This window comes from Haliaeetus albicilla, chromosome 3, assembly GCF_947461875.1.
Source record: "Haliaeetus albicilla chromosome 3, bHalAlb1.1, whole genome shotgun sequence".
NCBI lineage: Eukaryota > Metazoa > Chordata > Aves > Accipitriformes > Accipitridae > Haliaeetus > Haliaeetus albicilla.
Genome location: NC_091485.1, coordinates 40,355,879 through 40,383,391, shown reverse-complemented (window position 1 = coordinate 40,383,391; position 27,513 = coordinate 40,355,879). Strand labels below are relative to the sequence as shown.

The 27,513-nt window shown below is 35.6% G+C and overlaps 1 protein-coding gene across 2 annotated transcripts in view; it reads right to left on the bottom strand.

Moving 5' to 3' along the window:
• The window catches only part of C3H8orf34 (chromosome 3 C8orf34 homolog), a 180,146-nt gene that overhangs the window by 40,469 nt on the left and 112,164 nt on the right, over positions 1-27,513 (bottom strand). For both annotated transcript variants that reach the window (XM_069779489.1, XM_069779490.1), the window contains one exon: positions 20,165-20,300. In XM_069779489.1, the coding sequence (XP_069635590.1) occupies positions 20,165-20,300 (136 nt within the window). The remainder of the gene's footprint in view (positions 1-20,164; positions 20,301-27,513) is intronic.

Below are 27,513 nucleotides of genomic sequence, written 5' to 3'. Positions count from 1 at the left end.
AGCAATTTCCCTGTCTTTATCTCTACCCACAAGCTTTTTCTTCCTATTTTCTCCCCTCATCCTGCTGAGGGCAGTGAGTGAGCGAGCGGCTGGGTGGGAGGTTGGCCCTTAGCCAAGGTTAACCCACCACAGGGAAATACATGCAAGAATATTTCCTTCTCCTTTGTTACTTTTAAAAATAAAAATACAGTAATTATGGCAGGGTTTGTCTTCCAGCTTTCCCCCTGCATCAGCTGACTGCAATGCCTTGACAGCAATTTACAAAAATAGTCCTTGTATCTCTTCTTTTAAATGAGCATCCCAAGAGTCCCACCATCCTTCTTCAGGCTCTTATGAATCCTGAGTACAGATTCTGCTCTGAAGGAATAGTTTGTAACTCTTAATACAATGTAACTGCCATTTACATAAAGGTTATCTTACCTTGAATTTATTCAGACATGAAAAGAATAAGGAAAATGCAATTCAATTTTGCAAAGCCCAGGAATCATAAAAATGCACTGAAGTAAAACCTTGGGGAAAGAAATAACTTATCTCTTAAAAAAAGTTCCTTTCACTCTGTATTCTCACCCTCTGCAGCTGCTTTACACTAAACTTTGAATTAACCTTTGAAACCAAGCAGAAACCCCATATCTGCCCTATCTGAATTTCACATTTTATGACTTTCACAGTTATCTAATATATTTGGATCTTAAGTCATCTATTTGTTGTCATGTACCTTCTCAAAACCACCCCCCACCCCAAATTACTTTATCTCTTTTTATTGTCCCTGGAACGGTTTATTTATGGCAGAAAGCTCAATGTAAATTCATAATGACTGTTACCTGAGGAGGCACTTCCACAGAACACAGGACTCCTCAAGACAACAAAAGTAAGTGTAAAACTTAGAAGCTGTAAACCTAATTTTGAAAATTACTTCTATGAATCCTTTATAGCTCTGTACCTGGTTTGTAATGCTCTAGTTATCAATTCTTTAAAAGCCTAGCTTGTCAAACAGGCTCTTCTAAAGATGACAGTCAAACAGAAGCAAATAACTTTGTACCATTATCATAAAGATATTCAAATACAGAGAAAACAAACTGCAAATGAAATAACCACGTGAAAAAGGAAGATCTCAAAAATCACATCATTTTCCTTTGTATTGAAATTGACCTGTCCTCCTTTATTACATACATACACATTTACTGCAAGCACATATTCAAGCTTATAAGGATAAGCATGGAATCGCAGGAACCAGAAGTGACATACTCTTCTCTGCAGCCATGTTGATAGTTTATTTGTGTTTAATTAAAAGGAAAATTACTCCAACTTTCTCTGCTTATATTGCAGTCATAAAAAAAACTTATCTCTAGAAGCAGGAGCTGCTGCTTTTATCCCATCAGTATTTTCATGATTTTATAATACGTTCCCATTCTGAGCTTTCATAAATCCAAACCAGACATGAAAAACTGAAATTATTCTCAACTTCTAGAAATCACATGAATTTAAGTGGCCCACTGCATCACGAAAAACATGCAAAAACAAAAAAATCTTTTCAATGTATCTAGTCAGAAAAGCCATTTCATATGATTTCCCTTTATAGGAGGAAATGGCTGGGTGAACTGGGTGGGTGGATGGGTGGGTGGATGGGTGAATGAAATGTTTGACATATCTAGACCTCATTTTCACATCCAATTCTCAACCTATTTATGTATTTCTTACATGTGGATTTGTATTGGAAGAGATTCTCATGTGACTCAAGCAACAAAAAATGTCACAAACACTATTGCTCGCCAAAAGATTTTTGTTACTTGGATAATTCTGACTTCTTCAGTAGTAATTCTATTCATAAGACACCTCCACAGTAAAATGAAGACACTTAAAAATTCTTAAGCAATCAATGAGAAAGAAGCATACGTCTAGAAGAGCTTCTGAATGCTTCAGAAGGTCGTTATACAATCAGAGATGTAATTTTCTGATCTGTCCTTGTTTATGCTACTTTCTTCCCCAGTTCTTTCTTGCCAAATGTCTTCCAAGAAAAGAGCGTTGCACCATGTTGCGAGCATCATTAATGTTAGAAGGCCTAAAGTATGAGATCGACTTATCTTGTCCCTGGTACTACAAAAGCATTTTTATCTCCAACTCTTTTTCTTGCAGACTAGCTGTACACGGAAGTGTGAACTCCAAGGTACACTCGATTCTTTGGAAAAGGTGATTATAAAAAGAACAACATATATGAGAGTCACATCCTTGTTTGCAGAGCAATCTAAAAAGAGTCAAGCTTTTCCAAACTGGTGGCTAGCTTTGAAAATCTGGGCTGTTATTTTCAATGTGTACTCTTAAAAAAACCCACAACACGAAAAACCAAGTTACCTAAAAATTACTATCTTACTAATACTTTATGGACTCTTTCACTTAGTAACCGAAACATTATTTCAGCTATTAATTATTTTAATGGGAGTCTAAACTTGATACCTGATAGCCAACATTTTTTTTCTATATACATTCTGTTTATAGTGTGATCTCTTGCTTAAAGACCATTGTTTCAGTTACATTCAATCAGCTGCATGTCGGAGCTTCAAGAGCTACAAAGGCAAACAGCCTCCAGGCAAATACTTCAATTTCCTTTGACCCAAAAATGCATTCTGTAAGACTTGTTCCATGAAGACTGCCAAGGACTTCAGGACCAAAGACATTATGAATAAGTTCTACAGGATGGGTGCAGCAGCATTATACCAGGCCTATCACTATAAACAAGCTTGTGGGTGTGTGAAACACGGTCGTACTGCCAGTATGATTTAGAAAAGATGATACTATAAGAGTATGAAAAAAGAGGACAAAACGATTTCAACTATATTCCTTGAATGAATCACAGCATAATAAAATCCTATATTGCCTCATCAGAGGAAGGAAACAGCAAATAGGAGAAACAGTCAAGATTGAAATCATAGACACTTTTTTTTCATCCACTACATTGAAAAGGTGTTTTCACACTCCTGAACAATCTATAAGCACACACAGTATTATCTAAGAAATGGCAGCGACTAAAGTCAGCGAAAAGAAAACATGTTGATTCCTTTAGGATTCAGATTAGGGAAATATTTCCTCTTGACTTGATATGTGAAAAAGCAATGCTTTCTACAACTGTTTAAGATTTATCACTTTATCAAAGATTTTATATTATTTCCATGTGAGTTGCCTTTATCTATTATGTTAATTATTCTATTAGTGATGGTGCAGTATTTGGAAGTAGGAGTAACCTACTTAAAAAAAACCCAAATCTTTCTTTTTTTTTGTCTAAAAGTTCAGCCATCTTAAATTTTCACTAGAGGAATGAAAAATTACTTCAGCATGCACAAAGGTGATACAAAACAATAAATGTTTTGATTCAGTAACATATTTATCTATATAGATTACTCTTTAGTTTAAACTCATGCCCAAGTGCATTGCTGAACTCAAGCACTTAGGATGTTTTTCTTTCTTAAAACATAGATTGTTGGAGAACAGGGCATGTCATCGAGATGAGGATATTACAATCTGATATTTCAATCGAAGTCACCTGTTTTACCAGATGAAAAAATACTAAGATAAAACTATTATTTGAATCCCAGTTGCTAAACTGAAATGAAAATGAAGTTAACTCTGAACTTCTCACCAATGAGGCTGTGTGAAATAACCGACATAAAACCCCATTCTGACTAATATGACAACCTCTTTTTGAACATCTTCAATATTTCCCTGGCAATTTTTAGTGCCTGACAACACCTCAGAACACATTGTTCTGTGGTATCGCAATTACCAAATCTTAATGAAACACTTGTAAATCCCTATGATTACAACTCACTGACTCATTGATTTCATCCTGCGGGCAGTGCAAGACGCAATATCCTAGAGAAGTATCAGATACTAGTTCCTGCTCTAGTTCCATTTATTGCAAAAAAAAGTGAAATAAAGCAGACTAATGGCCATAAATGTTTCAACTTACTTTCATTTTCAAGATGACAGAATATTCCAGGGGAATTTTACCAGGATTAAATATGCAGCACGTAAGTATCTGTAACTTGAATTTAGTGACAGGGACATTGTACACCATGCAGGTGGGCTGAAGATTAGGTGCAGATCTGCATTTCCTGCCTGGTAGATGAGCTTTGTTGAGTGGCTGTTTGGTGGAGTCCAGCTGGAAGAGACTGATCAAATGTTACAAAGTCTCAAGCTTCTCTTGTACCTGACCTTTCAGAAAGACCCATTCTAGCACTCAAAGAAAGACTCCTGAGCTTTTCTGATGGCACAACTTAATGAGGAAATGCCTCGTGGACTAACTTTATTTTCCTTCATAGCAACCTCCTCATCCTCCCACCCTGTTTTCAAAGCCACAATAACATCCCTGTGGCAATCCAATCATTACTATCAGGAGAAAACACTGAGTGCATCTTGATCTTACTTCTAGCATTACTTAGCAGCCAGAAATAAATTGCCACAGTAAGAGCAGTCATTCTGCAAGATTAGCTTTGCTTTGAGTTTGAACAGTCATCCAGCATATCATTTGTTTGTAGATTGTACTGTCTGTTTGAATGAGATTATAGAGTCAGATTCCTCCATGTATTTGCATAAAGCAAAGAGTATTCTGCTAGTACTAAAGAAGGAATGAATAAGTAGTATGAATGAATACTTGCTGTAAGACTTTTTAACAGTCAACAACGAGATTTCCACAGCAGCAACATACTCCCCATTAGATGACCTGGAAAAACTACGAGAGTTTCCCTTTTAGTTTCTGAAATTTACCAGTAAGTAGTTTTGATACTGTAACACATGCTACTTAATTATGGCAAAAATATTACAGTTGTAGCTATCCACAGAATTTTATCTAATTACAGCTATATAGAAGTAGACACAAGAAAGGACCCTTACATAAGGAAGGTCTGTTCTCTGCAATATGCAAATCTTTGAAATGACATCTACTTTTTCTAACACAGTTCACTAGGACATATTTCTTTATGATCGTTTCTTCTATCAAACTGGTATTACTTAAGCAGACTGTGTGGTGAAACTTGTCACTACTATCTGAAAGTTAGTCCCTCCCAAAACTTGACATATATGACAAGAAAATAAATGTTGAAAATATCCAAAGTCCAGTTCAGTTTATTGCTCTTCTGTATTGTAATCAGCTACATAGCATGTCATGACACTTCTCCATTCTTTTTCTGTGACAGAACTAATGGTCTTGTTTTCATATCTCTCTGATACCCATCAATATCCAATTTACATGAGATGTTAAGAAGACAGCTTCTTGACATGTTAATTGCTGCTTTAGAAACATGTTAGATTGATGACCTAACTTAGAAGCTGAAAAGAAAGAGACAAGATGATCCTACAAAACAATTCCCTGTATGAATCTAAAATCCATCTAACACCATACTAAAATGACTAATTATAATGGGTACCTAATAAATTGTGGGTATAGTGTGGATGGAAGGAGAGAGTAATGCTAGAGGAGCAGTGATTTCTCCATTTGTACCACCCCTAAAACAATGCAGTAGCCCTAATACAGCCGCAAAGTTTCTAGACAATACGACACTGGAATTAAACTATAACTTGGAGAAAAAAATACCAGGCAACAGTTGCGGAAGCTGAATTAAAATTATTTTTTTTCTCCATGATTTAAAGTTGGCATGCATTTTCAGATTTGAAATTTGTGGAAACATTTACACTTGAGCAAAACATATTTTTAAGAGGTAAAACAAAGTCCTACTTTGAGGGCAATTATGGGTATGTCTATACTTCAGTGTACACAAGACTGCAAGTACAGATGCAGGACAAATTCCTACCTAAGAACTCCTCCAGTGCATTAAATGTAGACATACACTATGATTGTCCTCTATGTCAACACTGTTGTCCTATGATACTCTTAAAATTAGCAGTAAATGAGATTAAACTCCATGTTATAGCATAATACTACAATAAAAAAAAAGTTCACTGGTGAACAGCATTCTCACAATATTAATGGATTAGAAGAAAAAAAAATTACTTCAAAGGACTACATCAGATTCATAAAAATAATTAAAAACACTAAACCACAAGCATAGGTACTTTCTAAAATCAGGGCCTAATGAGAAGGAATTAAGGATCCTGAAAACAAAGAAATGGAAATGTTTCTGATAGCTAAAATTGAGATATGTGCTCTTTAGTATTTGTTCTTTGTGTAGACTACTAATGCAAAGTATGTGCATCATAAATTGCCTTGTGCTACTGTATAGTAGAGGTTGTGCTTTAGGAAATTTTTGTGTCAAATCAAATACTAAACAGGACTGGAGATTCACCTTCAGAGGAGGATGACTGTTCACTCACAGACAGAGGAATTGGGATTATACTTAGATTAATACTATTCCGACATAGTCTTCCAGAAATACGTCACTGAACTCAGATAACCAAATTCCCATTCTATTCCTTCCAGAAATGAAGCAAAAAAACCCAAACAGAATAAGGGTTATCATTTTTGGACAAACTCTCCTTTAATTCCCAAATAAAAAACTACAGGCAACGAGTTACAGAATTACTGTGTATGTGGCTGGCCTTCAAATTCTGGTACATGACTATGGGACTTCTTTTTCTTTTTAAACATAGCGAACTAGAGCTGGATAAATTTGCTCAAATTCTGATGTTCCCCAGAGGTGAACAACAACAGAAACTTTGAAATTCCACATGAGAAGAAATCCTGAAAACCTCTTATTTCAAGACAATACAAATGCTTCTGCTGGCTTTTTACTAATAAAGAAAAATTCCTCCAGGGGCTCCAAGACAGTAAAGGGCACTCCCCGAGAAGGAAGTGGGAAATTACATGTCTGAGAATTGCAGCTCCAGCCTTTATCTCTGCTCTGCCCTGTGTCAGCTAAATTTTGTTGAATCTGGACAATTTCTGTAAAATGTTTTGGTTTCTGTGAATCATTATTTCCTAAAGAAGACACATTTCATTGGAAAATTCCTGATCTGCTTTGCTAGACTCAGCTGACTTCTTTTAGATAAATATGGTGAGAAGTAGGGGAAAGTTCAGCAAAGAATCCTTAAATCTTTCAGCAAAAAGAGCAGTAAAGCTGTTTTCATATTCACTCAAGATAGTGTACATTTTTAAGGCTACAGCCGCAAAGAAAAGTTCTCAACTCTGAAAAACAGAAATAATGTCATGTTTGTATTAGAATATTAATTAAGGAGATTTTGGCATGTTGAATCACTGATTTTGCTTAAATTATTTCAAAGTAGGTTAACGATGCTCTTGAAAACATCCCAACAGATACTTCAGTGATTTATAGTTAGTTTCTTTATGAAGTAGTTATTAATTTGGATCCAAAACTGTAACATATATTTTGTAAGATTAATGAATATCATGAACTTATTAACAAAAGAAACTTATTAAAAATATAACATGATGATGTTTCTTTGGCAACTAAAGGGAATTTCAATCACAGATGAAGAGAAGGATAAATTGGACTTATTAGACTTCCCTTTTTTTTTCTTTCAAATCATTTGCTTCCCTTCTGTAATTTAAAACATTACATCTACATCTAACATCTCTCTCTGATATCACTGTTCTACTGAGTTATAATTTCCCTAGAACAAATACATAACTCCAGGGAAGTTATAGCAACAGAGATCAGACAACAAAAGTCTTGAAAGCCCCCACATGCTTTAGGTTGCATTGAATGTTTTCTTGCACCTTTCCCTAGCAACCTCAACACTACACCAGTAACAGTACTCCAAGCTTTATAATCATTTGTCCTGACTTGCCTATAATATGGTGAGTTTATTTCATTCTTTGTTTTCAAACATACTGATCCAAATTCTGATCTCATGTACCTTGACTTACTGTCTCCACAAGTTCTGCACTCTTTTATACTGGTGTAAAATCCAAAGCTTCTCCAGCACCTAAATACAAAGCCAGGAATTTCTGACCTATTCCATTTGTTCTACTAATGTCTTTTACAAAAATAAAAATGTTAAAACTGTGCCAGCAAAATTCTTAGTGTATTCACAGGTACGGAGACAAAAAGATGGCAGTTTTCCAGTATAGACTATGCTAGTTAATATTATGGTAAAATTATATTAAATAAATATTACTAAACAATGTACAGGCAAAGTACTCTTGCTGGTAAAACTCTCCATCTGCTTTAGCTACATACTCTAGCTTCCTAACAAAGATTATATTTTAAAAGAAGTTTATACAAATTTCAGATCAATAAACTACAGAAGAAAAATGTCTTAGATCTATGAGGGCAAACAACAGAGGATTGTGAATTCAGTGAGTAATGAGAGTGGCTGGCACCTCTCAAGTCTGAAGTAATAATGGGAAAGCTCTGCAGCATGTCACCTTGTTATATTAAAAAAATCAGTGTCATAGCTTCTGTTTTCACCATAGACCAAAATACAGGAAGCTTCTGCATTGAAGAGAAATGAAGCATGAGGACTATTAGATTATCCTGCAGAACACTATCCAGGATGGCAGATGTTTCCAAAATTAAACTATAAGACTACATGAATAAATAGGGATATTTAACAAAATTTCTGAATAAAATGTAGGAATATAAACTTAGTGACATATTCAGCATGTTCCCCAACAGAGATTTATAATTCATTTAAATCCATTTCAAAGAAGTGCTGCAAGGCTCTCAGGCAGGAGTTTACTACCATCAATTCTATTTATGTGAGATATACAGCATTCATATTCTTTGAGTTTCACCCTGATCTAAGATACAGTTAATCTAAAATAACTCCATTTTCACTGATACTATTCAGATCACAGTCTGTTTCTTACTTTTGCACTCACTTTCTTAAGGACACCAAGTGCATGCACACTGAAACACACCAAATTATTTGAAAATTCAGAAAAACTACAGTTAAAAATGGATTTTGGTTGAAGTCTATTCTCTTTCTGCAAATTATAAGCATTATTTTCCAGTTAGTCTTGAAGATTTTTGTGGAAAGTTTCCATATCACCAATACATAATTCACAACCAGAATGTTTTCAGCCGGTAAAACTAGAATATCCACTTGCTGAGCAAAACTTACACATTGACACAGCCTGCAACATAATCTTTTCTGTGTGCTGTTTGCCTTTCAAAATGTCTGAATGCAGGCCTTTGTGCATTTAAATAAGTACACTCTGCAGCTATTTCTGAGGAGAACCAAAAGTGGAAATATGTTTCCCAGAGTAAGGAATCCATAAAGAGACTGAATTATCTAATCCTTTTACAAGATGGGGAATTAAGCTATTCTTATGGCAATCTTTTATCTGCTGCTGGCTTCAAACCATTATCTCACAGGAGAAAAATTACAGTCTTTGTCAGTCTTTTCAGGCTTAACACTCTTTCTTCCTCTGTGAACCATTTTTTCTAGGACTTGTGAAAGAGTTTTGTGTGTGTGTGTGCATGTGTGTCTTTAAGAGCTATATTAAACTGTTATCCAGAGCCTCAAATTATGACCAGCAAGCTTCCCCAAGCCCATGATCTCCTGACTTCCTCCCTGTATCGTTTGCATCCAGAAGCAACTGCTATTGCTGATATACATCACAGTGTAGCACCAAACAGAAAGAATCTATAAACACTGCAGTAAAGAATTAGCTTGCAAAGCACACATCAAAGAGAGCAGGAGAAAGGAAGGGGAAAGGCTTGGGAAAGCACTTGTCTTTTTAAATTATTGAGGGGGTTAAATGTGTTTTGTAGGGGAAAAGACAGACATGTCTTGACAAGATCTAGAAATGAAGAACAGGATGAAATGGATGTTACCCTCTATTAAATTGAAAGACAGTACAATATTTTTCAAGACTAGACAAAATAATATTAATTTCATTTTCAGATATGCTCCTACTGCTTTCATTATTACAAATCAAGACTAGTACATGCAAAAGAATGAAAAAATCCTTTAAGTCTACTTTTCTTAGAATTTCTCAACAGCATTTTTAAATATTTACAAGTGTACCAACCTCCTCATACCAATTCCATCTTTTTACAACCAGCCTGAGTTAAAAAAAAATATAGCTACTGTTGAACAATAGTTCTTAGAAAAGATGTTCTAGTGACACATCATTAATTCACAGCATCTTTTACTGTATTCTTCCTTCATAACCAAAACCAGATACTAATTCCCTGTCAGTAAAGTTATAGTAGGGCTATCTCCAGATGAACTTGGCACACTAGGTGCCACATTTCCCAAACCAGTCCTATCATGAGAACAATACGTTAGTATGTATGTATGTATAAGATGCAATTCACATGCAAATTTTATGTATCTAGTGCACACGTTTCAAGTATAAGTCTATTTTCACTAACATGCAAACACTTACCTTCCTTCAAACAGAGTTCTTCCATTTCTCTTATGCTGATTGACAGTTATTTATGTCAAAAACAACAAGTCTACCCCACACATGCAGCCTTTAAGGAAATACAATAGCTGTTATATCAAATTCAGAGGAAAATGTTTCATCTGAAAATACTGTGTAATGCAAGGACACAGACACACACTGTTCCTTTTAAAGAGATATATGCTTCATCTGAAAATACTGGTTTCTTCACACCTTACATAACTTTTAATAACAGATGATGTTTTTATTATCATAGTATTTTGTGAAACTTCTGATAGGTCTGAAATTATTGCTTTATGGATTTATCAGTGGGAAACTGTGGTAAAAAAGAGGGAGGAAAGAAGTCTGATCCTCCTGGGATTTCTGTCTGAGCAATTGATATAAATCTCCTGTCTTATATTGTTCCCTTCCCAAGACACAGTTAAGATTTTGAAAATAGAGAGACCTTGGCCATTCTTGTGAAAGACACATTCATTGGGAGTTTGCCATAAAACTAATTAAGGTTTGGGATTAAAAATTATAATATCTTGTGCATTTTAGAGGTCAAACTTAGATCCACGAACTCAAAAAATCATTTGAAATCACACAGATATTCTCTATTTTGCATATAGTAAGATGTTCAACAGAAATGCAAGTCAGTGAAAGAAAAGGCAAGCCAGTGTGTTACTCTGACAACTTAGCAAATCAGCCTACTAACTCTTAAAAATTAATTTATGTTCTCTGTCTCTGATAACCACTAGGACCAGTAAAAAAATTTTCTGAATTATTTTTTTCTTTACTGTTTTCCTATTTTTTTGATAGAACAAGACACCAAATTGGTATACCACTCCAGAAAAGGAAAGATAAAGTGGTTTATTTTAGCTGTATTTAACACTTACAAAATCAAGAGAAGACAATGAAGACACTATTGTGGTCTTGCTGGTAAAACTCTTGCATCAAAGCTGGGCAAATTAATCACTGCCCAGATTCAACTCAGCCAAAAAGCCAAATGAAAATTTTTTTACTAGTTTTTTTTGCCACAACTTTTTCTTTCCTTGTAATTCTTTTCATTTTTCTATCTTATAAGAAGTTCTAAGTAGCAAAAGGAAAAATATGTGTTTTCTCCACAATTTTCCAAAGTGAAAGGATATTTTTAAAAGCTATAAAGCACTACTATACGGAGTTTCATTTGCTTGTTTGCCACTCTTAAAAGGAAAAAGATGCAAATAAAACACTTTGTTTAGGACAAGGTCTGTGAAGCTAGCACAAACAAACATGAGGAAAATTCAGCTCTTTGAAACAAGAGGTCCAATAAAACTAAGGTTTCAAAAAAAGAAAATAAAGGAAAAAAAGAATGAAAAATAGTGACACGAGTCATCTGGAACGTTTAGTGCTTTCTCCTCTGTAAGAATAGCAGTACACAGACAGAAAGCTAATATGAAATGCAAGAGGGGAAAGAAAAAAATATGTATACAGAATCAAAAAGTTTGGTAACATTTGAAGACATAAACTTCCTAATATTCTGTGCATGAACTCCAATCAGAGAATTTTTCCCCCAAAATGATTTCTGTACCAACCACTTTAGTCTGGAAACATTTTTTTTCCCTTGGTACTTTGAAGTAATTCGTTCCCAGATTTCAGGAATATTAATAAACCAGAAGTTTCTGCCAGAAACTGAGTCACTAAGCTGGCCTTACCACTACTGGGCAGACATACAAAAACTATTCTTTATGCAAATACATGTACCAAACCACATGTACACCTGTATCCATTCCCCAGTATTACATTACAGTGTACAGAGCCAAACCAGGGATTATATGGAGGATTTGAGAGGTTATTCTTTCTGACACATCCATGTATTATTGACTAATTAGAAATATAAATTGTATGACATATCGTCCTGTTTCCTACCTTTCTGCTGCATGATTAGGCAGAAATTAGCTGTTTCCTTTAAAAGATTACATCTTTCAAAGGTATTTGCACACTGAAAAAGACTAAAAACTTTTATAAAACCCACAAATAAGAAAAATACAAATCCTAGGGGGTTCTTTGTTACACTTCTGTGTAAAAGGCTGCACTCCAGACAAATCAAAAGCCATTTAAATGTACAAAAGGACAAATTTACCTAAAATTCACCATAGAGAATAAAGCTAGCAGGGAAAAGGGGGTCATAATGACTCAAAATCAAGTGGTCAATAAAAAACAGAAAAAATGGAACTTAGTGGGGAACATAATAAAAGATTCAGATGCAGGTGATCTGGATGCTCTGTACCTTCTGCTCTGATGAAATATTCACTATGCATTTAATCTACACAGATTTTGGGGGAATAGCAAAGAAAGCCAGGAGAAAGACGAATCAAAACTATCGGTCAGGTCTAAAGAGGAAATTTAATGTTAGGTTTTCCAAACAGATATATCATGTTATATCACAATTTTTATATCAGAATTTATCATTTATTCTCCTCAATTCCCAATTTCTAGTCATATGCATTCCAGGATCCACTATTTGTAGGTTATTCCCCACAAAACATTTAATTAGGAAGGAAGATAAAGTCTATAAAGAAAAAAAGGAATTTAAAGACATCCTTTGAAGTCACATACACAGTGCTCTACTCCTAACTCTGTTAGGAACAGATAAATTTATACTCCCAGTGAACAGGTTCTCTTCTATCTAATTCCATCACCTCTTGGTTTATATTAACACTGCAGTTAAAGGGATGATTATAGTTCATGTAAACATACCTGAACCAACTCTAAATTAGCATCTGCAGATGCTATCACTGAATAGTTTTGACAATTCATGTAGCAGCTAAGGAATTTTTGCACAAGCAGAAATCTCCCTGCCAGATTTCAATGTAGGCATAGCCTTTTATCATTTCACCCAGACACCACATATTGTTACATATGCCCAGGATAAGGGGAAAACAGTCCATGGAGTTTTAACACTTTTTAGTCCTGCATGCATTTTCAAGGTACTACTCCCTTTAGTGAGTCACACCAAAATGGCTCAGCCTGGGAAATACTTCACACTCAGACTTTAACAGCAGTCTGCTGAAAACAGAGCAGAAGCATCTACAGCGATGGCTTGGTCTAATTTGGCAGAACATAAACCTAGACCACCTGTTAAAAACCACACCAGCAGCAAACTCTGCATCCTCCCTTCTTTCAGGATCTATGGCATCTATATGGGATGTTAGAGGTTGCCCCTCTTCTGCACCCTACCTGATCAGACTCTATCCCAATGTTGCATGATACAGCACCCATTCCCTGACACCTTCCCATCCCCAGCTGTGGAGTTAGTCTGGGATTACGTGCCTGGACAAGATAGGAGAACCCATCCTGTTTCAAGAGACAAGTCAGCCATCCCAATGGTTTCTGTGCAGGGAACACAATGACAATGAGATCAGACTAGCCATAAACAATAAAGAAGGGATCTAGTGCACAGCTGAAGTTGAGGAAGCTCACTAGGCTTCCTTCCTTCACTTGAAAAAATCTTCCAGGAGCCCATCATCTTTAACTGCTTTTTAAATGTGGTCTTTTGTCAGTATTTATGATCTTCCTCACAGGGGTAATTAATTTCATTAATTTTTCTCTTTGTTGTCTGAAGTTTCAGTAGTGTTGTCTGCGGACAGTACATAAAGTAACATGGCTTGTTTAACAGCAGTTTTTTCTCTATTTACAGTCATCAGCTTTTCTGCTTTTGATAGTTAAATGCGATCCACTTGTCAAGCTTCAGACACTATTTTCTGCACAGCTCATTATCAATTTTTCCACCAAATGCTTCTTAATGACCTCAAGTCTCATTAGTATTGTTATAGCTTTGTGATACTCAGATGAAGCATCTCCATACAAACTCTTACTCTGTAAGAATCTAAAATGGTCAAAGCTAGATTAACACCAGAGAATTCCCCAACCAAACAATTAGTTCCTGTTCTTTTCTACAGAGATACATCATGGCCAATTCAGACAACAGTTCCATTCTTTCCTCCATTATTCTGCAATTTATGACAAATTACATCCTTCAATTCTCTTGTCTCCTCCCACACACATTCATGGTCCTCATGGCTCTATGTCATGAAGATCTGCTCAAAGTCCAGTGGTCTATGTCAGAGAACCTACATGTGTTTCTTAAATTTCACATAATACCATATAGTTTATATGATTATGTCCCAAGTACACATGGAAATGGTGGAGACCACACTGTAGAAAACCAGACTTATTAAAATATTGTAAAAAATCCCAGATACTTAAAGAAAAGTTAATTGGTCTTGGTAAATAAGCAAGCTAACTTGAAGATCGTTTGGAGGACGAGACATCTTAAAGGAGTCAGATACAGATGATGAGCAGGGCAACAATGAAGATTACACAGGCAAGGCAAACTGACATGCGAATTTTTGAGTATTTTTTCCAAACCAAGTTTTGGAGGATCTATAAATGGTAGTATGCAAAGAGCATCTTATTTATTTTACATTGGCAGCTCAAGCACACAAGTTACTACACTTGAACTATAATCCACATCCCAATGGTGATGGTTAGAAAACCCACATTTACTTTTTTAATGTACAGATGTACTTTGTTTACACCTATATATTTGATTTCTCTAATATGTTAAAAGGCCTTAGGACATTGTGCTTTTGCTCTAGCTAATCTTAAAATAGTAACTAAAATATTGCATCTCAAACCTACATTTGTATGCGACTAGTGCTCCTTCCCAACATTCTTGTTCAGAAGCCTTCAAGCTTGTGGCACAGTATGTTTTCTATAATCCCATTTCTTTTTTAATCACATGCAACCCCTTTTTTGTATTCTATTGATGTTAAGAAGAATGAATGCAGCCCTTGCGCTATTAAAAACAAAAAGCTTCTTACTTCTAGGAATGCATTGGCAAGACTCCACAAGAACAAGATTTAACTTTTGAGCATGGCAGTGGGCATACAAGGCTAATGGGTGGTCCCTACAAAAAACCAAAAAAACAACAACAAAAAAGAAAACCATCTAAAATTCATTCAATAGTACATTAATATTATCTTATACCTTATGCATGATTAAATTCTTGCAAAATGCTCAGTGTGCAAGTCACAATACATGAGAAAATATGGAACTGTTGTTTGGCTTTTACAAATTGTCATTTACATCTTTATTTAACCCATATGAATTTTGCTTATGTACAAGGGTGTCTTATGATTCATCGGCCAAACCTTAAATTCATTTGTTTTGCCTGTATGTGAGAAAGGATTCATGAAATCGTGTTATAGAATGAGTCAGTCTATTCTCTAAGTCAGTCACACTTGTTGTGCCCTTAGATGAAGACGGAATTTTTATTATAATAATTTTGCTCAAATGATCTAAATCCAGATCAGTTGTACTAAAAGTGTCTTTGCTAATTTTCTGGACTAAATAGCAAAAAGCAAACCTTCCAAATACTGGGGGTTTTGTAGTCTTTTTTTCTGTATCTATAAACCTTGTTTTGTTCCACCTTGTGAATGATGTCACCCCTTTATTTAGATGACTTAATATGCTGCTTAACTTGCACTGTACTCCAAGAGCAACTATGGGAATAACATTGTTCTGTAGCTACTTTCCCATTTGAAAACCCTCTTAAAGCTGTTATCCATCTGCATTTCGCTCATCGTGTGTGAAACATCTACACAGAAAACAGTAAGCTCTCTGTTTCTTACAGCTATATCCCAGTCTACTAACCAATTTATCCTCCAGGAGAATTAACCCCCTCCTTTTATTTCTCTTTTCCTCTCTCTGTGTTTTACTTTTTTTTGGGCGGGGGGGGGGGGTTTGATTGGTTTGGGGGAGATTTTTTTGGTTTTTTTAATCATAAGCTGTAAAAACTAACTTGGTGTGACAGCTTGAAAGAATCCCCCATCCCCCATCTTTACCTCCTAGAAGTCTGGGTAAGGAACTTTACCTTTTATTAAAATTACTGACCTGGGCTGTGATAACTCTATCTATCTATTATTTGAAGATGATTGGTGAAATTATCAGCATCGAAGGTTACATACCAGTTTCTAAAAAAAACCAAACCCAAAACCTTAAAAGGCTGGGGGTTTTACTCTAGTTTAAATTCTGTCCATTCTCAGTCTCATTTCTTATGATTCATGAAAAAGCTCTTACTTTTGTCTAAGAGACTTAAGGCAAGGGAGAATGTTTTGCCAAATGCAGTGCCTCAACAGCATTGCAGGTTTTCCCCACAATATAAACTGGATTTAATTTGCCTTGTAACAAAGTAGATTTTATGTCTAACTATAGTCACTCCCATTTGGCATTTTTTTTTTAAGATCTTCCTCTGACACTGTGTTAAGTACTGCATCAGAAATAGAATAGGGGAGTTCAAAGGGAAGAACTATTACTGTGCAGAGTAACAGCCTAGTGAATGTCCCAGAAAACCAGCTACATGGGACATTTGATACTAGCTTGAACTAAATGCCAGTTACTAGCAAAGGAATAAGGCTGTACTGACAGAGAAAGAGGGAACCAGAAGCTGCTAGTATTGTCCTCCTATTACTACATTCTAGAATTTGGGTCCTGGTTTTCCCATATATTTGAGTGGTACAAAGGGAAGGAGCTAAATTGGAGTTAAATGAAGTCCAATGGCAAATATGTCAGCATGGGGGAAACGGTTTAGTCCATTCATCTCACAGGTCGCTGTACTCCCATGCTTAGCCCATTTGTAGGAAGCTATAGAAGCCACAGAAGAGATAAGACATATCGCTGCACTGTACCCTACTGCAGGTGCTCTCTCAATGGCATACAGAATTAAACCAGCACTCCTCTCAGGCTAAAGTACCCTACACATAGCCATAGACCTGTTCTCTCTAATTCTCAAATAACGAGGGAGTTCTAATGATGTAGGGCAAGAAAATGTAATCCTAGTAGCAGAAGGGTCTAAAAAATTACACACAATTTTAATGAAGAAGGAGGGTGGAACTTTGATAAGACTATTTGTCCTTTCCAAGTGAGACCCAAAAATTTAAGCCAAATTACATTAAAGCTAGTACTGAGGAACTCCTTTAATTGTTTAAATAAATCCCTCTCAGAAAAGCCCCAACATCTCCGCAGAAGCGAGAAACCTTCTGGAGGAGGCATCATAGAAGGTAAATTGACTGGAGAGTAATCAGAGCAGAGCATTTAAAAAAAAAAAAAACAGCAAGGTGAAAGAACTAGATTATGGAAATGCAAGAGTAAAATTAAACTTTTCGTCTGAGCCAAGAAGCATGTTTCCTAACGTTTGGAACTCCGCCAATCAAATTTCAAGTAAAAAGTCATATTCCTCCTACAGAGAGCTAAATACCTTCAGCACACCTGATTTGGTAATCTGATTTGACAAGCCCTATTATCTGCAGAACACCTACTGCCATTAATAGCTCCATTCATTTGAAATCACTTTATACAATCAAAAAAAATGGATAAAATTAAGAGGAAAGACACCTGTTTAATTGTAAACAAAAGTATGCATAACAACAACTTACACTGACTTGTTTTTCAACTGTATTCAAATGTGCCTACAATCAAATCCCATAGTATTTCTATCTATCTAAACTGTACAGCACACAAGACTACTTAGAGAAGAGTATATGAAAAAAAAATCATTTCTAAAATAAATAAATATACTAATAGGTTCTGTATTATGACCTTACAATAAATACTAGGCTTTGTCATACCAATGGAGATAAATGCCAACACTGAGAATCTTTCATAGAGATGACTCAGGCTGTGATTTTATAGCACGGTATTTTCAATGGCTGTATCACCAAGTAACAGAAAATTGAATTGCTCTTGGAATCAAACAGGTAAAACACCTAACTTTGTGTCCTTGAAGCCACTTGCTTCATGCAACTCTCTCCACCCACTACTTCAGCTGCTACAAGAAGGCACTGGACAAATCTGCTGTGGAGGTATCGAAAGAGAGAGCTAACTGCACTAATAACTCTCTCTTGAAGTAAAAGTGGAAAATTGTCCTCAGACTCAGTAAGAAGGAAGGAACGCTTCAAAAGAATAGATAGACTTCATCATCTTGAAGAATAAACGCTAGTTTCATCACTACTGAATACAACAGCAATACCCATTTCTCTCTTTTGACTTCCCTTGCTACTGATGAGATGCTATATTTTTTTGATTCCTCCAAAGTGTAAAGAAACTCCTAAACTGCAACAAGAGTGAAAAGAACCACAGTCAAGTATGTATCATGCAGTTGCTCGCTGACTTCATTAAACAGGGTAGGGAATGAAATTAAGGTGTATAGGCGAAATAAAGCACTGCTTTGCATTCTCTGATAAGTGAAGTGACAAAAGGGCATTTTATGAGATCTTTGCCTCACAAATCATATTTTAGACTGCAGAGTCATATACTACAGCTAGTTAAAGAACAATAGCAATAGCCAAGGTTGCTAGGTTTGGCTCAAGATCTGAGCCCTTTGTTCCCTGGTGTGCAGGATTGAGAGAATATATAGTATCTTGGCACCTGCTGTTAGCGGCTACTTTAGAGAATTTAAAATTTAATTAACCTTCATAGTAATCCATACAAGTTTTTATGTAAATTCAAAAAGACCATGTAGAAAACTTAACATTTCTATTTTTCCTTACCTTTCTACTTGTTAATTCATGGACAACCAATGCCAGTTGAAAAAGGTGCCACATTTTCATGTAGCTAGTTGGTTGGAAACATTTTACAACATAAGCAATTTGTTCCCAGTGAATTGGGAAGAATCCCATGACTAGTGTGTTTGCTCTTTTCTTAAAGCATAAGGCCACACTGCTGACAGCAAAATTCTCTAGAATTACAAGGCTGTCCAGTCACTTCTGCTCTGACAGTACTGTGAGCTGAAGTTCCCTGAGGCTCCACAACCCTGCTAAGGAGATGCTATTGCACCAGTGATTTGGTATATGCCTGTAGATACACTCCCAGAGCATCACAAACTGTTTTGAAGCCCCTCTTCCTACATAAGTGCCTTTTAAAACTAGTAATTTACAAGCAAAATGGGAAAAAAGTAGAAACGTAGGGTGGCATATGGCCAAACTTTTGACTTAATTTCACCACAGGTTGCTTTTTATTTACAAGCGGCTAATCCCCTCTCAAACTACACAATAGAGCAGCCATTGGCAAAGGCAGGCAGATAAAATTGGCATGCCTCTGTATTGTTCTTGCTAATCTGAACCATTAACAGAAGGGTGAGAAGGCTATTTTTGTCATTTAAACAGGCTTAAATCCTTTCTCCAAATGAGCTTTTGTCTACATAGAAGAATGCATCTAGGAAATTTAAGGGGTTTCTGTTAGTGTTGCATTCTCAAGTTGACTCGGCTACAGGAATAGCGACCTGTTTATTTGGCCCTCATACTGTAAATGCAAGAATTATTTCCAGCTGTCACAATAAAAAGGGGTTCAACTTGATTAAATTGTTTCTCAGAGGTGAAACAGGATGAGATTATAAAGTGCTAAGAAGCAACTATTTGAAATCCTGAACTGCACCTGTGCAACTAAATCTTCATTTATACAGGTGCTTTTCAAATTGGATTTGAACCTTTAAATTCCCTGATTCATCCCCTGAAAAACCACAGAAGCTCAAATAACTAATGAAATTCAGAGACAGAAAGGCTTAAAATAGTTTCAAGCTGTGAAGTAAGGCCTAAGACTAACTATGTTCTTTGATTCATTGTTGATGCGACATATCAAGCATAAACATAAGTTGCACAACCCAAATGCCAGAGGTCATAGGGTAGCCAGTAGCTCAGTAATTATTTTTTCTTTAGCACAGGAGAGGTTATCACCTGGCCCATAAGCACAACACATAGCTGAAAACCTGGGGAAAAGAATGTATTGGTTAGCATGATCTGGTTTTGTTTTGCTTTTTACCTGGCACATCTTGCACAGATATTCAATGTGACCTTTGCTTGAGGCTCAGACGTATGAGCACTTCGAGTTTGATTGAATTTGCTCCCAGAAGACATCACACTTGTTACTCCTTCCATTCTTAGATCATCAAGATCCTCTGCAACAAGACAGAATGACTGGATGAACACACGATTAAATTTTGTAGCAATAAAGGTGCTTCACCTGTAGAATCAATAAAGAATAGAACAACTCAAAAAATCAGGATGAAAACACACACAGTTACTTGTATAATAATAGGAAAAAACATTTGAGAGGATTTTTATTTATATATATTATCACTCTATTACAAGGGGTTCCTTGAAAAGTATTCAGTATCATTTCCACTTCAAACAGTGCTGCATATTTTTTCAATCTTTATTTCTCTGATTCATTTATAAAAAGCTTGTCATCAAGAGATGCTGTCCAATAGCTCCATTTGACATAGGGCATATCAAACAGAAAATTCATTTTTTGAGTGTATGCTCCTCCTCTGATTTCTTTCATCATCTATTCACTTAGCGATGAAAAAATATTCATAAAAGTGCTCTGTTAGACCCAGAAAATGTGAAATGGATACAATATATCACATTGAAAGAGACCATGATGTGCATATTTACACCCACCATATTACTGTAATATTTGGGCAACTCCTAATAATAACAACTGGATTTTCTACTACTGTAAAATCATTCCCATTTTGCAGGAAGACAGCTGGGGGTCTCAGAGAATTTTTTGCCCAAGACCACACTGGAATAGGGTAGTTCAGTTAGACTGTAAATGAATTCTCTTGGTTTACAGTCATGACATTCTTTGGGAATAATCTGTGTATTTTTTGCTAACATAAAATAGGCAAGTTTTGTATACCTAATGTATCCATAAAGCCCAATTTCCAGTTGTTTATAATTTGGTTAGGTTCTAGCTGAAAGGTAAACAAGCAAAACACTACCTAGCTGCTATTAAATGAGCACCAACCATTCTATGTACCAATTGATGCATGTGGCTTATGGTATACATTATGTGATCATCTAATTAAAATGTCTTTCAGATAATGTATACACATGTATTCTCATATATTTATGTTTACTAAAGAAACCTGATGTTAAAGGATCTGAGTGGAGCAGAAAGTGCATAAAGGCAGACTTTAAATCCCAACATCAGATGGGGAAAAGTCACAGAGAACTTTAAAATCAGAAGAGGCCATGTTCAGCTAGAATTTAAAATACACAAGTAGTCATTATAGACACACAGTGGAGTACTAGGCTCCTCTTCATACATGAAAGAGTGAGAACCCCCTGAAATATTTCTGGTTGTCCTCCATAGTTCATACACAGTACTCTTACCACTGTGCTTCAAACTTTGGGCAGTATGGTCATATTGTCAGGGTTATGCCATGCTAACAACAGTCTTTTGGGGAGACACCCAATTTAATAAGAAACATCCAAGAACAGCAAGGCTAAACTTATATGAAACTTTTGTGACTGAAGTCCTTGAACTAGATTTTCTTATCTGTAAGGTTTTGTTTTACTGCTTGAGAAAACTCTCCTCCCTTGCAAAATTTGTTGGCTTGGTGGTATAAATTGACAGTTCCACTGAAGCTTCTGGCATCTATTTACACCATTTCCACACCTTTTCCTTTAAATTTCATCTATGATTAATATACAAATTAATTCAAAGGACTTGGAAGGCTGTATGATAAAGAATCACAAAATCAATCATCTGTGAGTCATTTCAGAAAAGGTATTACATATTCGGAACACATTATGTATTAAATACAGTTTAATTGTGCTTTAAAGAGGTGTGAAAAGTTCCATATTTTTTTAACCGATGTAAACCACTGGATGGATTACAGTTTAAATGAAATTGAAGCATATGCCTCAGGTTTTTTTTCCCCTAAACAGATGTGATTTCTTTAAATGAGGTTTTCAACTGTTCTCTGCTTGATTAACTTTTGGCTCTCTGACAACTAAGACTGTTCAAATACAGTGATGACATAGGCTGCCCTCTATCATACTTTTTATATTTGAATCTGTGTATCAAAAACATGTCTTTTTTCATTTTTTGTCAACTACCAACATTTTTCTCTCAAGAGAAAACTAAGCGAAACTTTGTGCACAAAATGTGGATTTCAGAGGTGCCTATAGTTGTAGCTAACAGACAAGCAGGCAGAATATTATGCAGTATTGATTTATTGTCACATGCTGTTAGACCAATAGCAGTAATGTGCTTGCTACAATGCAGATATAAAAAAACCCAAACACAACTACATCATATACAATTGTTAATTTTTCTCAAGGAATTTTCATTGATCTAATTCAGCATTGGATGGAATTTGTCCATGGCAAGCTACAAAAAGCTGTTAATATTCCAGCTAGACAGAGAAGTATAACCCCATCTACCAAATCTGAAGAATAACTGCAGCTTTTGATTTAACTTGGATTACTGCAATTCTGCCTCAGTATTGAATGATTTCAGTTTCTCCTGGATGCCTCAAATTTACAGTGCAAATATTGCACTTTCTTCTCACTAAAGCAACTGGGCTTTGAGAAGCTGCCTGGTTCCCAATACCCATAACTTTGGATGGGAATTTTTGAGTTGTGAGCAAGTTTACATGCCATCCGGCAATCCTGCTGATTGACCACATTCATTATTCAAGGCCCTTAATTAAAAAGAAAAAAACAAACAAACCAACAATAAATCACACAGTAATTTTAATACTAAATTCTGTGTGTGTGTATATTGTTCAACAATTGATGCATGTTTTGCAGAAGAATATCTGTTCATAAATAAAGATGTTATTAAAATAAATACAAACAATGAGTGCAATAATGCATTTTAAGAATAAAAAAAAGGTTTCCAAAGGTTCAGATGTTTCTATGTAACATCGGAAAGAATCAGTCTTAGCAAAAAAGGATTTCATTGAGAAGTCAATTCTGCTACAGGGTCTGGACCACTGAATCTTTTCTCTTTCTTTGTTTTCTTTGCTAGACCGACTAGTGATGATACAGCTGAGCGGTTCAGTGATTTTATTGAGCAGCAATGAGGTAATTCACTGAGAAAAGAGAGAAAGAAAAGCCAAGTGGATGACTGCTTATGTGATGGAAGACAAGAATACTGTGAAACTTCTCAAATCCCTAGAAAATTGTTACCTGTCTTTGTACAGTGATAAGCTGGAAGTTCACGTAAATGAAACAATCTCACTTGTGCTAATAAAATTTGTTATTTTAATGCATGACTGTGCACTGTATTTCTTTGATTTAATGTTAATTCTCTGCTATTCTCTACACGAATAGGGTATGTCTAGACCCCACGCAATTTCCATTAAGTATGTTCTGTGTAGTAAAAAAAAACTACCTACAAAACAAAAACCCCTTACATTTTTCTCAAATCAGCATTTCACCAAAATAAATTCACACAGCTGCAATCTTCATGCATTGCCATAACAACAATACACGAAAATACTTAGAAGTGAGATAAAGATCACAGATGTAATATAGCATAGCACAGAACCAGATGTTTTCTATATTAATAATAATGCCACACTAAGCTAAATTCTTTGTGATTTTTTTATAGCCAAGTTTGATCAAAAAGGGAAGGGGGAAAAGGGTATCTATTTCAGCTAAACAAGAACATAGCCCAGTAACAAGGTAGTATTTTTAAACAGGATGTTGTTTGTAATTATTTACTTCCTTTTGGGGGGGGGAGGAAGGGCTGGGGAGAGGGAAAGGGGCACTAATGCCAAGTATTCTAGAAACTGCAAGATTGCTTAATGTCTTGGGATGACAGAGTGTGGAATCATCTTACAAACATCTACAAGACTTGCACACCATTCACTTTAAGGACAGAGCTCTTTTTATGCAAAACTCCTATTAAATGCAGTGAAAGTTCAGTTGCACAAAAGGCTCACATAATCAGGTTATGTGCTACATTGTTTGATATGATCCAGTCACTTTTGTCTCCTTCCTCCATTACAAAACATGTAGTAATTTCCCAGGACTAATTCAAGAAGTATAGGGTGCAAAGCTGGAAAAAGTCCTGGTTCATCTTTAGGGAGGTTATGACACCTCAATGTCTGTTCAGTCTAATGCTAAGAAAAGCACTAAATGTTTTCATGTGAGTGTAAAAAATTCAGGTAATGAATTCTGATTTATATTCTTGCAGGCCACCAGTCAATTCTGATGCACCACCAGTAAAATAATGCCTCTTTCTCTGAAGCAATGAATTTCTCAGGGCAGTGTTCTTCATCGTGATAGACATTGATGTATTCCACGTATATAGCATTGACTTGTCAAGGATTGCTGACTGAAGCACAGACTCTTAATACGCTCTATTACTCTCATTAAAAAAACCCACAACCAACCAACCAACTCCCCCCCCAACCCAAAAAATCAACCCAAAAAAACAAACCAAGAAAACCCTACTTGCTGATAGCAGTTCTGCTTGTGTTCCAGGATTTTATGCTGCTTTTTATGTCATACTTATATGTTTCTTATTACATTAACCAATCCTCTCTAGTTTAGATAAATTTTCTTACCAATACCAAGAGAGCCCAATAAAAATCCCACCTTAATTCTGAAAGAACTGTTGGGACAAGCAGGAATTAAGCTTCCAAAGACAACCATTGATCTAGAACACTTGATGCTCCACTCCTGAAAATGATGTTTAATCATTTAGTTCAACAGAAGCAAAACTAGAGTTATCTTCTGCAATACACTAGCTACAGGACATTTCACTTTGTTCCCTCTTATTCATCTATGACTTTGATGTCATGGAGTAGACAATCCTGTTAGTCTGGTGCATATGTTCTAATATTTCTTCCTATTAACATCTTCAAATATCGAAATTTGGCCCAGTTCAGACCCATGCCATAGACTGTTGATGCAAATATCCTAAGTAAATCCATCAAGAGACTTGCACTCCTTAGAGACATTTTAGATTCCTGAACCCAATGTTTTGAAGACATCTTACTTTATAAGCGTCTCAAGTTGACAATGAATTCCCTAATGTTTGTGCTTCCACTGATGGATCCACCGAAAACCAGTTGAAACATAATGCTGCTAAGTCCTTGAGTTTGCTTGTCCACCTCTACCTGTATGATTTGTCAGAGCCAATCTAGCAGAAACCCATCCCACAATCAAAACCACAAAACCAACGTGGGAGTACAGAAAGCAGCAGTGTCCACAGGTACTGAAACATACAATGAATCATTGATTAGAGTTCTCACTTTTAATCAGCAAGAGTGAGAGGAATCTGTCTTCAGTTTATCCATCTTCTATTTTAAGCTGGGACCGGAATTAACATAGGAGGTAGCCTTTTCTGATGAAGATGTTCTAGTTTCATTAGAGCACACTTCAGTATCTTAGGCAACTACACTAAGCACTGGCCCACAGGGCTCCTGCTTATTCTCCCTTTTTCCACTAGGTGTGATATTTGTTTAGTACAGAAGACAAATTACTTGCAGGGAAGACTGATGGAGCACTGACTTAGGGGATAAGAGCGTCTCTAAGATGCAGTGCCTGGGCTTCAGATCCTTGCTTCAAATCAGGTAGATGAAGTTTATAAAACAAGTCTTGGATATCCCAACTGCCCAAACTACTGGCTGAATGGAACATTATAGTCTCATTTTATTTAACTGAGAAAGTCCATAACCACAGTTGAAAATAACTGGCATCATGCCTTCTTAGCATTCCCTACTGGAAATCCTACGACAAATGATCTAATATCACCAAATAACCACTGCTCACCCACTGGTTCAGCAACAATAACTGATTATATAACCACTGTTGCTGCACACCAATAGTAAGTTCAAACACATTGGTTTAAACTATCAACTAGGTAGTTTCATTCAGTACTAAAGAATTATTTCAAACATTTTACTTTTATAATAGCAGGAATCTACTATTGATTTGAGCACATTAATTACTTCTACATTTCAAAAAAAAATTTAGAATCTTTCACTTGTTACATGACATTCTATAATGCATTACTGCAACTGCCATAATTATACAAAAGTACTTGCACTATAATAATAATATAGAAGCACAAAAAGGTCATGAGAAAATCCACAAAACAACCAGAAATTCTGGACTTCAGAAGGCATCTAAAGGAATGTATTTTAATGTTTTTCCTTGGCAAACTTTTCTTCTTTGCACTTTACCTTTAAGTAAAAAAACTGTTAAAATTAAAAGCAAATTTCGATCAATATTTCTAATCAGCTCCAATTCTGATGTCATTTATTTAAGCAACCACTGTATTTATTTGAATATGCAATTCAGACCTCAGTCCAACTCTGTGTTCTTAAAGCAAACCACCAAAACAGCTTTGTCATAATAATAGAATAAGCCGTGTTTAAATCAGTAAGCTTTTTTTCAATCATATCAAAAATATCAAAGCATTAGAAAGGAATGTATATTTAAAGGGTTTCATTTTGTTTTTAATTTCAGTATGTTTTTTTATTTTCTAACAGAGAGGAGCCAGCCATAATATTTTTCAAGTGTATTTGGTTAACGTAGTACAGATGTTCCTTACAATATATATCCAAAATACTGAATTTCACATTACATTGTCGCTTACGTTTTTCTTTATTAAATCTATTTTGACTTAAACCGATAATTTGCATGCTGTTTATCTGAAGTTTTAAAAAAATTATCTAAGATGAATAATAATTCATTAATTCAGTAGTACACCTCACTAAACATAAAGCAACTACAGTGAATTTTCAGCCAGTCAGAGAAGATATTAAACTGTCTAGCTTTGTATGAATCAATTTTTGCACTGAGGGCCACATTCATATTTCTTTGCATCCACCTAATTTACTCTACCAGCCCCTTTGGCAGTATTAAGCTTGGCTGGCTTGTCAAGAGGCCAGTGGAAATTCATACACCTTTTATTGAAATGAAAGTTGAGGCAAAGCATAAAAACTACAAACATTTCCAGTAACACGGAACCTTCCAACAGCTTGCTTTTGAAAATTAGTACAAGCATTTCTGGAGTGCCAGTTACTAGAGCATCTGTATGTTCTCTTCCATAAACCTATCTAGATCAAGTATTCCTACAGTGGAAATATCTCTCTTTCCCCAACTTCATTCTTCTTTTTTTTTTTTTTTTTTTTAATTAAAATGATCAAATTCCAAATGTAGTCAAACACCTTACTTGTTCTTCAGAGAATCTTCTCCATGAAGAGAGAAATGCACTAAGTAAGAAACAAGATGCTTGTACAGCTTAAATTTTCTACCAAGAAATTAGCACATCTCCCATTTTTAAAAAGTGCTTTTCAGTCAAGCACTATAACCAAATGAACCCGGCTGCAGACCAAGCTCTTGTGTTAGCAAAGT